Source organism: Penicillium soppii, assembly GCF_028829465.1.
Source record: "Penicillium soppii strain IBT 18220 chromosome Unknown utg000007l, whole genome shotgun sequence".
NCBI lineage: Eukaryota > Fungi > Ascomycota > Eurotiomycetes > Eurotiales > Aspergillaceae > Penicillium > Penicillium soppii.
This window is the reverse complement of record NW_026643237.1, coordinates 862,860-876,058: the sequence shown is the minus strand read 5'-3', so window position 1 is coordinate 876,058 and position 13,199 is coordinate 862,860. Positions and strand designations below refer to the sequence as shown.

Here is a 13,199-nt window from a genome sequence, read left to right as displayed (position 1 = left end):
TGGCTAGCGGGGCGGCGTCGAGTAATCGGGACAGCAAGCGGCTGATCAATTGGTCGAAGATCGGGAAGGATGATTATGAGATGATGCCTTCTGAGGTGTCGGTTACAAGGGAGGTGAGGGGGGATCTAGTGAGGGGGAGCGGGACAGGGATGGGGCCAATAGTCCGGGGATTACAGTCACTAATGAGATTAATGTTATGCGGGCTGAGGGGAGGGAGGAGAGGAAAGGGTAGGTATTTTTTCACGTTGTTTATGAATAGAATAACTATAGAGTTACTAATATCAAAATTTTGGCTGGTTATATATGTCGGCCGCCGTGGGTCGCTAGCTGTTGCAGGGGACGTTTGGAATGTAATTTCAGGGTGAAGACACGAGGATGCAGCTTGCCGAGCTCTGATTATACTATCAACTCCGGGTTTCTGATCCTGAATATACTAGAAGCTCCAGAAGAAACGCGTGTCATTCGTTGGAATAAATACGAATAAATACGAAGATGCATGGTCCAGGCTATTTTCGGCGTAGTTCCAACGCATGATTATCAATTTGAGTGATTACCAACTAGGTCAGCCCCCAGGGGGCCATGTCTATGACTTCATTATCATATCCGACAGCTAGGGTATAAAATAAGACACTACTTCCGGTGCTTGGAGAAATTAAGATTCAGTTCCCTTAACTGCTATCAACTTGGACCTTGCCTAACATAGCATCTACTCGTCTCTACAATGACCCTCAAATACCTCATCACAGGAGCGACCGGAGGCCTAGGCGCCAGCGTCCTATCCTATTTCGTTGCAAACCTCCCCGCTTCGGAATACGCTGCAGCATCCTCGAAAGAGGCAAACCGCAAGCAATTCGAAGACCAAGGCATCGCCTTCCGAGTAGCAGACTACGACGACCCCAGTTCCTTGAAAACCGCCTTCCAAGACGTTGAGAACCTCCTCTTCGTAAGCACCAGCACTTTCGACGTCGAAAAGCGCCGCAAGCAACACCAAAGCTTCATCAACGCAGCCCAGGAGGCAAAAGTGCAACATGCAAGTCATCCGCCTCCCTTAGAGTACCCTCCCTAACTTCCGCGTCGCAGGTGTGGTACACATCCCTCGCATTCGGCGGAAAAGGTCCAGACTCCAAAGCAGATGTGCAGCAGGCGCATCTCCTCACAGAAGAGATGATGCGAAAGTGAGTCGGCCGACCGCATCTGTTATCAATTGATCATGACTGATACCCGACAGGACGGATCTCAACTTCACGTCTATCCGCGAGGGTTTGTATGTGGACGCATTCCCCGTTTTCATGGGGTGGTACCCGAGCTCGTCGACAGTGTGCCTGCCGGCGGATGGGAAGGTGGCGTTTACGCTGCGGGCCGAGCTGGGCGAGGCGACGGCGCGGCTGATGGTGCGTGGTGGGTACGATCGGGAGATTGTGCTCCTTACTGCGCAGGAGACTGTCACATTTTCTGAGATCGTGGATATTATCAATGAGACGACCGATCGGCAGGTTCAATTTAAGATTGTCGATAAGGAGGAGTTTTTGACGGTCAAGGCTGATGATGAGGGTGGGAAGCCGGTGGCATTTTTCAAGGCGTTGATTTTGTGGTATGAGGGGATTGCGAAGGGGGAGACTTGTATCATTGATCCTTTGATGGAGGATTTGTTAGGTCGAAAACCCGTGAGCCCTAGGGAGGCTATCCGTGGGTTTTTGAAGGAAAATCGGAACTATGAATGGCATCAGAACTATGCGAATCGTGGTTAGTTAGTGGTTAGCTTTTAAATAATATGCGTTCCAAGGTCGGATTTCATTGTTTGTGCCCATAGTTAGTTATGCGCAGGTGTAGTTAGTTGTACCGAAGATGACATGTGCGGGAGACTCTCGGGAGTCATGTCTTCGGCAACCCAGACCGGGACTTGAGAGCCTCAGGCAACAACTGAACTTGGACATTCAATTGAATAAATTCTACGGTTGTGTGGTAAAATGATGAAGACAATAAGGGGAGCGCTTTATTTCTTTATGTATCCCTCTATTTTAGATCCGGTTTCCCTTCTAAAATGTTGAATAATTGCGATTCCAAGGTCAGTGCCGGCAGTAGACAATTCCTTGACGCCGTGTCCGCCCGACAACTTGACAATTACCTCCGCGCTGATTGGTCCACAAGTGGATGAGTCAGCACATAGCCGATTCCACCTCAAACCCGAGGTAAGTGAGATGCAACTCCCTGGAGAACTTCATTTTGTTGCCAATTGGTTTAACAATCTTGGTTTCCAGTTCATGGTCTAAGATTTCCACTTTGGAATAATCTCATCGATTCCTCTCTCCACTCTTCAAGTCCTATCATTCTTCGTCCTTTTCTCTTCTACCTTCCCCCCCCAGGTGTTTTTTTCGCCTTCCGATCACCCGCCATGGCCTCCCTCCGCACCACTTCGCGGCTGTTCGCAGCATCGCGGCCTATGTTCCGCCCTGCCTTTGCTCGCACCTATGCCACCGTTGAGCCTACTCCCTCTGAGAACCCCAAGATGAAGACCTTCAAGGTCTACCGCTGGAACCCGGACCAGCCTACCGAGAAGCCCCAGATGGCCTCGTACGACCTCGACCTGAACAAGACCGGACCCATGATGCTCGATGCTCTCATCCGGATAAAGAACGAACTTGACCCTACCCTCACTTTCCGCAGATCCTGCCGTGAAGGTATTTGCGGTTCTTGCGCCATGAACATCGACGGTGTCAACACTCTTGCCTGCTTGTGTATGTATTTGCCCCTAAAGTCTACATCCCAACTAGTCTCCGATCAAAGCTAACAATCCATATTCAGGCCGTATTCCCACCGATACCAAGTCCGAGTCTCGCATCTACCCTCTGCCTCACACCTACGTCGTCAAGGACCTTGTCCCTGATCTGACCCACTTCTACAAGCAATACAAGTCCATTAAGCCATATCTCCAGCGCGACACCCCCACCGAAGATGTGAGTTATATACACCCATAATTATATTGACATATACACATTAGCGACGTGATCTAACATTCACCCAGGGTCTCGAATTCCGTCAATCCCCCGAGGACCGCAAGAAGCTCGACGGTCTCTACGAATGTATTCTCTGCGCCTGCTGCTCAACCTCCTGCCCATCCTACTGGTGGAACAGCGAGGAGTACCTCGGACCCGCCATCCTCCTCCAGTCCTTCCGCTGGTTGGCCGATTCTCGTGACGAGAAGACCGCCGAGCGCAAGGCCGCTCTTGACAACAGCATGAGCGTCTACCGCTGCCACACCATTCTCAACTGCACACGGACTTGCCCCAAGGGTCTTAACCCCGGTCGTGCAATTGCCGAAATCAAGAAGATGTTGGCTGTCTAGATCCTTGGATATAAAACGGAGTACGGAATCTTGTCTTTTTCTGTCCGATGTCTTTCCAGTTGCTTTTCCTTCTGTTTCTTTATTTCCTATTTTCTTCTACTTTTTTTTTGGTTCCGATTTCACGGATGTTTTCATAGGTGTAAATTGTGGACCTTTCCGGAATGCACTGGTAGTCCATTCGGCTGCATGATGATAGCGCAACCCATACCTTTGTATTGTATCAATCTCAACGATGTTTCTTTTTCCATACGCACAAGCCATATATAATTGACTATCTACATACACATATCTGGCCATATAAACATCTATCGTTTGACCCCATAATACATGTTAAGCGAACCCCAGAACATTTATCCCTGTGGGGGCTAACTCGGCTATTTGTTCATCCAAAACAATCCAATGATGTAAGTCGATTACTCATTGGGTTTGGAGCCTTGGAGCCTTGGAGCCTTGATGCCTAAGGGCCTCTAAACCCTAAAGGGCAGGAGTCTATATCCGATTAAATACTCCATCTTATTTCTTTTTGATTCCATTGTCTCAAATTTCAAGCCACTAGGTACTTGCTTTTTCTCTTGTTCGCTGCACCTAAGCACGCTACTAGAATCCGCCTCTGTTCGATCCTTACAAGCCGCATTTTCCTAATCTTCAATTGGCCCGCTCTAGTCGCCGGACTAGCACGAGGTGGATATATCATGCATCCTGTACCTCATTCCTTCCATGTCACATTCAAGGATTACCCATTTCAACCTAGTCGCCAGATTTAGGACAATTTCCATCGTGCTCGAGCTGATTTTACTGCTCGATGCACCTGCAGCTGGGGGGGGGGAAGGATCGCATGACTCCTGCTGGTCAGTCACTGCTGTATATCGTGGCTTTAGCGGCTCTCAGATGTGATTCAGGTAGCATTGCATTGGTAGCAATACGGAAATGATTTCCCATGTGGGTTTTTTTTTCATCGTGGCGTGATTTATTCTGGTTTAAAAATGCATTCATATCTCTTTCCCTCCTTTGGTTGTGAGACTTTGATCGCTCGTAATGGATAACTTCGTTTCATATACATCTTTGGTGGCAGCGTTTGTGGTGGGATTCTTCGCCCTGCGGATGGTATATCATCTGTACTTTCACCCGTTGGCCAAGTTTCCCGGTCCGAAGCTCGCTGCGGCGACATTTCTTTATGAGTTTTATTACGATGTTATCAAGAGTGGGATGTACATTTGGGAGATTGAGCGCATGCACGATAAATATGGTAAGTATAAAGAGTCAATCGAAAGATCAACTATATATATCCGATCCAGCACACCCATCCAAAACACGATGGCCCACCAACTGACCACAAACAGGCCCAATCGTCCGCATAAACCCCCGAGAATTACACATCAGAGACTCAGCCTACTACGAAGATATCCACGCCGGCAGCTCACGCAAACGCTCTAAAGACCCGGACTACGCCGTCGCATTCGGCGCTCCATTTTCCCTCGTAGGAACAATTAGCCATGACCACCACCGGTTCCGCCGCAACCTGCTAAATAACTACTTTTCTAAACGCTCCGTGACGAGCCTGGGCCCCTCGATCCACGAAAAAGTCGACAAGCTCATCGCGCGCTTCGAAGAAGCCCACGCCGCCGCCTCCGTCCTGCACCTGCAACTCGACTTCGCCGCTCTAACCGCCGACGTCATCACAGACTACTGCTACGGCTGGAGCTACGGGTATCTGGACGGCGCGGCGGCGCGCAGCAACGATCTCGTGGATGCGGTGAACGGGCTTATGGTCATGTTTCATGTCAATCGCTTCTTCCCGTTTCTTATTACCGTGTTTCGGAATTCCCCGCCTGCGTTGGTCCGCTGGCTGCAACCACATATGGCTGATTTGTTTGATTTTAAGAGTCGGCTGCGGCAGCAGGCTGCAGATGCGCTGGAGAAAAAGAGCGTGGAGAAGGTTGATGGTGAGGATCGGTTGAATGTTTTTGATGCGTTGACTAGCTTGGATGTTCCTGCCCAGGAGCGTACGCTTGATCGCTTGGAGGACGAGTCTGCTTTGCTGCTTGGGGCGGGGACGGAAACGACTGCTAGGGCTATTACTGTTTCGATGTTTCACCTTATTCGGGATAAGGAGGTTATGGGGAAATTGAGGGCCGAGTTGAAGACTGTGTTAGAGACGCCGAGGTCGAAGGCTTCGTGGTTGGAGTTGGAGAAGTTGCCGTATCTGGTGGGTTTAAATTTGGGATCTTGTTGGATTTGGGTGTGCTGATCTTGACTATTTGTTAGACGGGTGTCGTCAATGAAGGTCTTCGTCTCAGCCATGGCATGACGGCGCGTTTGGCTCGTATCTCGCCCAATGAGCCTATGTCCTACAAGGACTGGAACATTCCTATAGGAGTAAGTGATAATGGCTTATTGAATTTAGGAATGTTCAAGTCTCTCGTGGGGCAAGACCCATTACAAAGTACAAACCAACATCTCTCGCGAATTTGCTGACCACCATTCTTCACAGACTCCAGTCAGCCAGTCAAATTATTTCGTCCACATGGACCCCACGCTCTTCCCCGAGCCTGCAAAGTTCGACCCAGAGCGTTGGGTGCGTGCAGCGGAAAACGGTGAGTATTTAAGCCGGTACATTGTCTCATTCACCAAAGGGAGCAGACAATGTCTAGGGATGAAGTAAGTCCTACCTTTCCCTTGCAACCAAATTTAAATGCTGACATTCACTCAGTCTGGCATATGCAGAGATCTACCTTGCTATAGCGCACATCGCGCGTCGCATTGACTTCGCACTGTATGAAACCACTGCTGATAGCGTTTGCGTTTATCGCGATTTGGGAATTGGGTGTCCAAAAGTGGGGTTATTTGGCGTTAGAGCTACCGTGAAGGGTATTGTTGAGGAGTGAGCGTTGTGAATTGGAATCTTCTTGTATGTACCCTGCGGGTGTTTGTTGTCTTTGCAGGCTGCTTACGCGCTCTGGAATCGCGTCTACCTTGTGACTAGCTAGTTGTAATGTGGATTATGTTCATTCTATTTGAGGATCTGGAGATCCTCGCTCGGGATAAAGGGTTCACATACTATACAGATCGGGCACCGCTTTTCCCAGGGCTCACGGTGCCCGAATTATGTACCGCAAACACACACGCACACACACACACACACACACACACACACACACAAATCACTTAGCGTTTCCAGGGTCAGACTTTCCTGGTCGAATATCTTTCATCCCCATTCCAAACGAGAAGACCACGACGAGCACACCAAATGCAGCTGACATGATAAAAACGTTACCAATACTTTTCGAATAAGCCATCAAGACGCCAGAAAGGTCATCGCTCGATACTACATTTTGAATTCCAGTGGCGCCGGCTGAAATTAAAGTCTGGGGGTCGACATTCGGTGCATACTCCGGGACAAATGATTTCAGCCCTGAGTCAAAAGCCACATTTGCAACGGTGAGGAAAATCGCCCCAGAGAGAGTCTGGATGAACATAAGAATCGACATGGCGATTGATATTTGAGCTCGAGGGAGATTATTCTGAATGGCGATGAGGGGCTGTTGTGCGTTTCATCAATGATGTTTCTCATGCTTCATATGGAAAGGGGAACGTACAGTTTGAAACGCGGACCCTCGGCCTACACCAGAGATTATTTGATACCCAACCCATTTGCCAATGGGAGTACCTGGTCTCAATGTCGATAACAGTCCACTACCGATAGCAGTGGCAGTTCCACCGAAAATGGTCCAGGGATAATAGTATCCTAGTTTGGCAACTGAGAAGAGTGTCAACAATCTTTCGCATTTCCAGAACAGCCAAATTAACTTACTCAAGAAGCCCGACGCTACTGAGGCAAGTACTTGGGATAAGATGCCAGGGAGCATTGAGACACCGCTCATCGTTGGAGAGTCGTTCTTTGTAGCCTGGAAATAGATGGGTAGATAGTAGGCGGTGCAAAGCGTGATGGCAAAAACAGCTAGAATGACAAAGCAACTAGACCAAACCTGTCTTTTCGCAACCATCTCAAGTGGTATCATCGCTTTTTCTCCCTGGCGATGCTCCCAGAGCAGAAAAACGGCGAACGTGGCAGCAGCGCCGCAGAAAAGTCCGATCACAGTCGCATCTCCCCAGGAAGATTGCTGTCCGTATTCCATTGCAAGGAGGAGCTGTATAGCTGCAGGCGCGAAAAGAGCGAATCCAATCAAATCGAGCCTATGATGGATTGTGCTGAGCGCTAATCGAATTGAAGGCTTGGCAACTTGGTCGGGGATTCTGATAAAGGCAAGAAATATCGCGACTAGGGCACCTACCGGGAGATTGATGTAAAAGCCTTCAATGACTCCAGTTAGTAGCGCCCAAAGTAGATGTCTCGAGTTACTTACACCATCTCCAAGTAAGGTACTCTGTGAACGCACCACCGAGTAAAGGGCCACCGACAGTACCAAGCTGGGACACTACATTCATTGTTAGCGAGATACAAATCTTTGTGTATGGAGGGACACCAACCGCCCATCATTAATCCCATGAGAGCTGTAATATGTTAGCAAACGCCCATCAACGGGAAGTTGATAGCAACATACGTGGAGATTTGTGTAGTGGAACAACGGACGATACGATGGTTAGAGCACCGTTCAGCAATCCGGAAGACCCCATTCCAGCCACTGCGCGAGCGATGATAAACATTTTAGAAGAACTTGCGATACCGCATAGTAGTGATCCGAGCTCGAAAATGAAGAAGAATACCATAAAGGTCCACTATATTATGGTGAATTTCGATTAATAGGATTTGGCGTAGGGATTTTGGGAGATTTACCTTGGAGCTGAAATTGACGAAGATCCGACCTGCGAGAGGCTGCAAGCAAGCACTGATATGCAAATATCAATAGTCTGATTGATAAGATAGCTTCGCAAAACTCACCTAGCTATTTGATACGAGCTACCATACCATCCAATATCGCCAAGAGAGTGAAACTCGGTGGTCATCTTGGGGATTGCCTGCCGAATGTCAAAAAAACCCAGGGAAGAAACGCGAATGGGAGCTCACGGTTGAAATGATGGAGGTATCCAGCATAACCAAAAAGCAGACCAGGGTGACTCCACAAAGGACGAAGAAGAGCTTAAGACTGGTCAAATACTCATGTCCAGGATCTTCTGGAGGAGAAGAACCCTCCTCCGACTTTTCCTTCCTCCCGTCAGTGGAAGAGATTGAATTTTCAGGAACACCGTCATCGGATGTAGGTTGAGAATTCAGTGAGTGCTTTTCAGCGATATGCGAGGAGGCATCAGCAGGGACGGGGACTGCCATTTTGGCTTGATGATTGAGGACAACTAGATCAGTGGTCTCAAAATTCGCGATATGTTTTCGGGCGATCACTGTCGATTCATATTAAGACATGCCGCAAGTAATACTTAAACCCTTTTCCCGACTGTGAAATCCGCCGCGGGGCTCTCAATCTGACAATTCATATGGAAGGGGCAATATATATAGTACAAGTTAGCCAATCACCTTCCTGCATTTCACCAATCCCGCCGTCCTTGGGAGTAAGCTTGTAGATCGGAGCTCGGAATAAGGAATGTCCGGGTGAATCCCGCCGTCCCCCTTGCCTTTGGCAAATGCGCGTATGGGTTCGATTATCGAACAGGTCCATAGATCTAGCGAAAGAATCTCAAATTGCCCCTGTCTCCACCAATGTTGAAACTAACATTTTCATGAACGAAAAAGCTACCTTCAAGGTTCGAGAGTCGGCCTCGTACGGCCGAGCATGTGCCGGCTGCCACAAGGCCAAATGCAAGTGCATACTGAGAGGACCGGGTCTCAGCTGCGAGCGATGCCATCGCCTGCAGCAAGCATGTGAGCCATCTACTGTTGTGCGGAAGCGACTTGCCCGGAAAACAGCATATAGGACGGCACATCTTGAAGAGCGGCTTGATGATCTTGTTGGGTTACTAGAATCACAAGCTTCCGACGAATCTGCTGGTACTCCTAGAGAGAAATCCTTAGGCCGCGAACCATCCACTACTGTTGCTTCTGTGAATAGTGTGCCGTTGACTCGCTCGGAATTTGTGACTCGGCCTGCTGAACATCGAACCGACCAAAACGGGCCCAGAAATAAGCCTCTTGCCCCTCGAATCTCTCAGTATTCGTTTCCAGCACAGCATGCACCGGTTAATACGGACCCCCTTTCAGGAATAGAGCCTTCTGAATCTCAAGCAGAGCAATACTTAGCGACGTTCCAGCAGCACCTCAATAATTTCCCATTTTACTGTATTGCTTCAACGACAACGTAAGCTGCAACTCAGAACAGTATGTTCTTTTCCTCGCTGACATCATTTGAAAGGCCTTCCCAACTTCAAAGGGAGCGTCCGCTATTGTGGCTGTGCATTTGGGCTAATGGATGTAAGTCCATGGCACAGCAGCGCCTCCTTGAGGTCAGAATTCGTGAAACTTTGGCGCAAAAGATTCTGGTAGATCTTGAAAGAAACTTGGACCTTCTCCTTGGGCTGATCGCCTATCTCGCTTGGTGAGAAATGTAGCATAAACCACCCTTCGATCTAGAGGCTAATGGCTCAGGGCATCCGATAAGTACAATGGCAAGTCTATTCTGACCGTCTTTACCAATATCGCCATGTCGCTTTTGTCCGACTTGAGACTTGACCGGTCCTTTCGAGAAATCCCATGTCGTGAGTTGGATGCACCCAAAGCGTATTCCCATCCTATCAAGGAAAAGGTTCAATTGAGCCACCGCACGAATGAAGAGCGACGAGCAGTACTGGGATGCTATATAGTGTGCACAACGTAAGAGCTCCCCACGAGTTAATTTCTTTATCTCCGTGAGCTTGCGTATCGCAGCTAATCTTTTATAGGAATATATGGTTCTTAAATCATCGGCCGGTGCAATGGACGGCGCACATGGAGGGCTGTCTGCAAGACCTGAGCGAGCACCCTGAAGTCCCTGGGGACAGAGTACTGGTTGTGCTGGCCCAGCTGACAAAATTGAAGAGCAATCTCCATGAGGTCTCGACTTGGCGACAGATTGAGTCTCCTAGCGCGCAGACACAGCCGCACCGGACCCTTCACGTCAAATCTTTGCGGGGTGTTCTGGATAAGATTAAATCGTCAACTCCGCCAGATATCCTAGGGAATAGTAAGTGATTTTTTTCGAGGGTTGCATTCATACTAACTTGTAAGAAATTGTCCTGTCATATTTATATTTCACAGAAGCCCTGATCAATGATCTACCTCTGTACCCACTGGAAACGTCTCAACAGGCAGGTAGCTTCGACTTTGGAAGAACAGACTGCTTTTTTGCATGCCTCCAAGCCATTAAATACTGCATGGAGAACTTCGTCACTTTCTCTCCAGAGACAGTGTTTTCCCATCCCATGATGCTGCATATGCATTATAGTCGATGCACCCACATTCTCTACCGCCTGTCACTCCTGGAAGACCCGTCATGGAACCGTAGCGATATAGCACACATCATCGACGTCCTGGAATCGATTGAGCAATGCGCATCTCTTTATGCGTCTGTGCCGAAAGTCATCGGGATGGAAACGGACGGGAGTGACATGTACAGCCAAGCAGCCGAAATCTTCAAAGCCACAAAGGCTCTATGGCGGAGAAATTTTGAAGAGGCTGGTGTTATACCGCCTGCAAAAGATCAAAATGCGAACAGCAATACTCTTGAAGCAGATGAGGGCATTTTTGATCTGCCAGCGGATGGCTGGTTCTCAGACATTTTTCCATGGGGCGATCCTTTTCATACTGGGGTCTGAGTGGGCTACTTGATGAAGGGGATGACGACGCGACAAAAGTGAAACTCAGGAATCGCGGAAACCTCATTCAATTCTGGCCAAATATCTTTTATCTTTTTTGTTTTTCATTACAACACCAAATGATGGTATGCGGCTGGAAGTTCGGGACGTTTCGTATCAATAATGTGCCCTGTCAACGCGATAGGGTCCAAGTGCCGGTTGTACAGAAATTATTTTATAGACTAATGATAGACCAGGTTTGTCTCTCCATACTATCCGGGAATTCCTATTATATCTGAACGGGTTTCAAAAGAATAGGCCCCTCCACAGCGTTTGAATACGCTGTGATCCGACAATGTCTACAATTAAAAGCCAATCATCAACTAGGGCTCAGGGCTGCGGCTTAATCGAGGGGTGATCATGCTCAATGCAACCCAACAGACTACAACGGATACAATTATGCTCAGAACATAGAGATCACATCTGACGCGATAGCTAGAGTATGCGGCTAGGAAGAAGTAAGCATACCAATGGGGTTGGAGTTGCAAAATGAACTAGGATCAGGAACCTAATTGGGCTGGTCCTGCAAGGGGTGGGTCAGGATTGCTAGGGGAATATTTCCCGCGTGCCAATCACCCTTAGACATTATCTTCGAGCCCTTCGAAGAAACCTATGGATTTGGGAGATTGTCGCTATTGTCGGGCTGAACAGCACCTGCCCATGTCAAATCGCTATAATCTCGTTGTACCAAAGGGAGGGTCAACATGTATACGAATGGAAGTGCAGCGACCTAAGAAAATGTATGATGTGCATTTTATCTACCCAAATATTTGTTTCAGATGTAAAAAAAATAAAATTAACCTCACGAGGATTCTCAGACTATACGCCATGTCAGCCTCGATATCATGCCTGTACTTCATTCAATCTTCCCATTTGTATCGTGAAACGACAGATCAGCATTGATTTAACCTCGCCCAACCTTTGACAAGCTTTCCTGGGCAGGTTCCTGGCTGATCATTCCGCAGGAGCCCAGCATACTCGGCAGTTCAATCTCTGAAGCCCTTTTCCCTCGCCCTCTCATCTCATAGGGCACAGGCCCGCTATGTTGCCGTCGTCACCCCAGCCTAGCGATGCCGATCCTTATCAATGCGAGCGTGAGGCATGGAGGACAATAAAAAATCATAACAGTTCATTCATCTCAATTTCTAAATAAAAGCCTCTGTTTCCCATTCTCCCGTTCGCGAACCAGTCTTTCTTTTTTTTACCTCTGACCCTCTATACTTTCTTTTACAATCCCAAAAGCCTCAGTCCGGCCAACATAATAATGCACGCCTCATACTTCTCTCTGGCACTTCTTGCCGTCGGCGCCATTGCTGCGCCCGCCGCCCCCAAGCCCAATGCCGACAGCTTCGGCGGCATTACTGGCGGTTTCCCCTTCAACCCATCCGGATCCTCCAGTGTCGAGGAGACCGACGATGAGGGATTCGACAACCCCTTCCCTGCTGCCATGCAGGCAATGGAGCAGGCCGAGTCCGCAAAGATGTCCGTCAAGCCCTCCTCTCACGTCGTCATGGCCGAGCCCGACACGCCCAAGCCCACGATGGACAAGCCAGAGATCCCCAAGCCTTCCACTGCCCCAGAGCCCTCCATGCCCAAGACCAACGACATTCCGGCCGTACCAGCCGTCCCGGCTGTGCCTGCTGTGCAGGCTGAACCCACTCACCTAGCCGTGCACAAGCCCACTCCAACCCAGTCCAGCACGGCTGCCCAGCTCCCTGTGGAGTCCCACATCGCCACTCCCACTCCCACCCACGCCTCCATGAGCTTCCCTGCCCCTGCTGTCTCCCAGGGCCCTGTTGCTTCTCCCGCTCCCGTTGTCTCGGAGGCACCTGTCGCCATGCCCTCTGCCAGTCATGCTCTCATTCACGCGCCTGCTAAGAGCAGCTCTTCTACTGCTTCTGCTTCTTCAAACGCCACTCCTTCTCCCAGTGCCAGTGCCGCTGCCCAAGCTGGTCCCGTCGGTAGTCTTGTCGAGGGACTTCCTCTCGTCGGTGGCCTCATGGGCGGCCCCATCGCTGGCCTTGGTCTCCGTCGTTAAATTAGCAGAGTGATTTCTTCT

The 13,199-nt window shown here is 49.2% G+C and overlaps 6 protein-coding genes across 6 annotated transcripts; 5 read left to right on the top strand and 1 right to left on the bottom strand.

Moving 5' to 3' along the window:
- Positions 1–721: 721 nt before the first annotated feature.
- Positions 722–1,748, top strand: N7529_009592 (uncharacterized protein; the record flags this gene model as incomplete). The annotated part of the gene is made up of 3 exons (XM_057245119.1): positions 722–1,034; positions 1,055–1,175; positions 1,229–1,748. The coding sequence occupies 3 exons, from the start codon at positions 722–724 to the stop codon at positions 1,746–1,748; spliced, it is 954 nt and encodes a 317-aa protein (XP_057093382.1).
- Positions 1,749–2,392: 644 nt separating this feature from the next.
- On the top strand, positions 2,393–3,343 carry sdh2 (succinate dehydrogenase iron-sulfur protein subunit SDH2; the record flags this gene model as incomplete). The annotated part of the gene is made up of 3 exons (XM_057245118.1): positions 2,393–2,735; positions 2,803–2,954; positions 3,023–3,343. 3 exons carry the CDS (start codon positions 2,393–2,395, stop codon positions 3,341–3,343), a joined length of 816 nt encoding a protein of 271 aa, XP_057093381.1.
- Positions 3,344–4,378: 1,035 nt separating this feature from the next.
- Positions 4,379–6,228, top strand: N7529_009590 (cytochrome P450; the record flags this gene model as incomplete). Its single annotated transcript, XM_057245117.1, has 5 exons — positions 4,379–4,589; positions 4,684–5,549; positions 5,609–5,719; positions 5,775–6,001; positions 6,054–6,228. The coding sequence occupies 5 exons, from the start codon at positions 4,379–4,381 to the stop codon at positions 6,226–6,228; spliced, it is 1,590 nt and encodes a 529-aa protein (XP_057093380.1).
- Positions 6,229–6,504: 276 nt separating this feature from the next.
- On the bottom strand, positions 6,505–8,630 carry N7529_009589 (MDR family MFS transporter; the record flags this gene model as incomplete). Its single annotated transcript, XM_057245116.1, has 9 exons — positions 6,505–6,882; positions 6,940–7,100; positions 7,155–7,655; positions 7,708–7,779; positions 7,832–7,855; positions 7,906–8,080; positions 8,139–8,190; positions 8,244–8,320; positions 8,370–8,630. The coding sequence occupies 9 exons, from the start codon at positions 8,628–8,630 to the stop codon at positions 6,505–6,507; spliced, it is 1,701 nt and encodes a 566-aa protein (XP_057093379.1).
- A 308-nt stretch (positions 8,631–8,938) lies between these two features.
- Positions 8,939–11,101, top strand: N7529_009588 (uncharacterized protein; the record flags this gene model as incomplete). The annotated part of the gene is made up of 5 exons (XM_057245115.1): positions 8,939–9,609; positions 9,664–9,846; positions 9,897–10,121; positions 10,190–10,470; positions 10,545–11,101. The coding sequence occupies 5 exons, from the start codon at positions 8,939–8,941 to the stop codon at positions 11,099–11,101; spliced, it is 1,917 nt and encodes a 638-aa protein (XP_057093378.1).
- Positions 11,102–12,404: 1,303 nt separating this feature from the next.
- Positions 12,405–13,178, top strand: N7529_009587 (uncharacterized protein; the record flags this gene model as incomplete). The annotated part of the gene is made up of 1 exon (XM_057245114.1): positions 12,405–13,178. The coding sequence occupies one exon, from the start codon at positions 12,405–12,407 to the stop codon at positions 13,176–13,178; it is 774 nt and encodes a 257-aa protein (XP_057093377.1).
- Between the last annotated feature and the right edge of the window lie 21 nt (positions 13,179–13,199).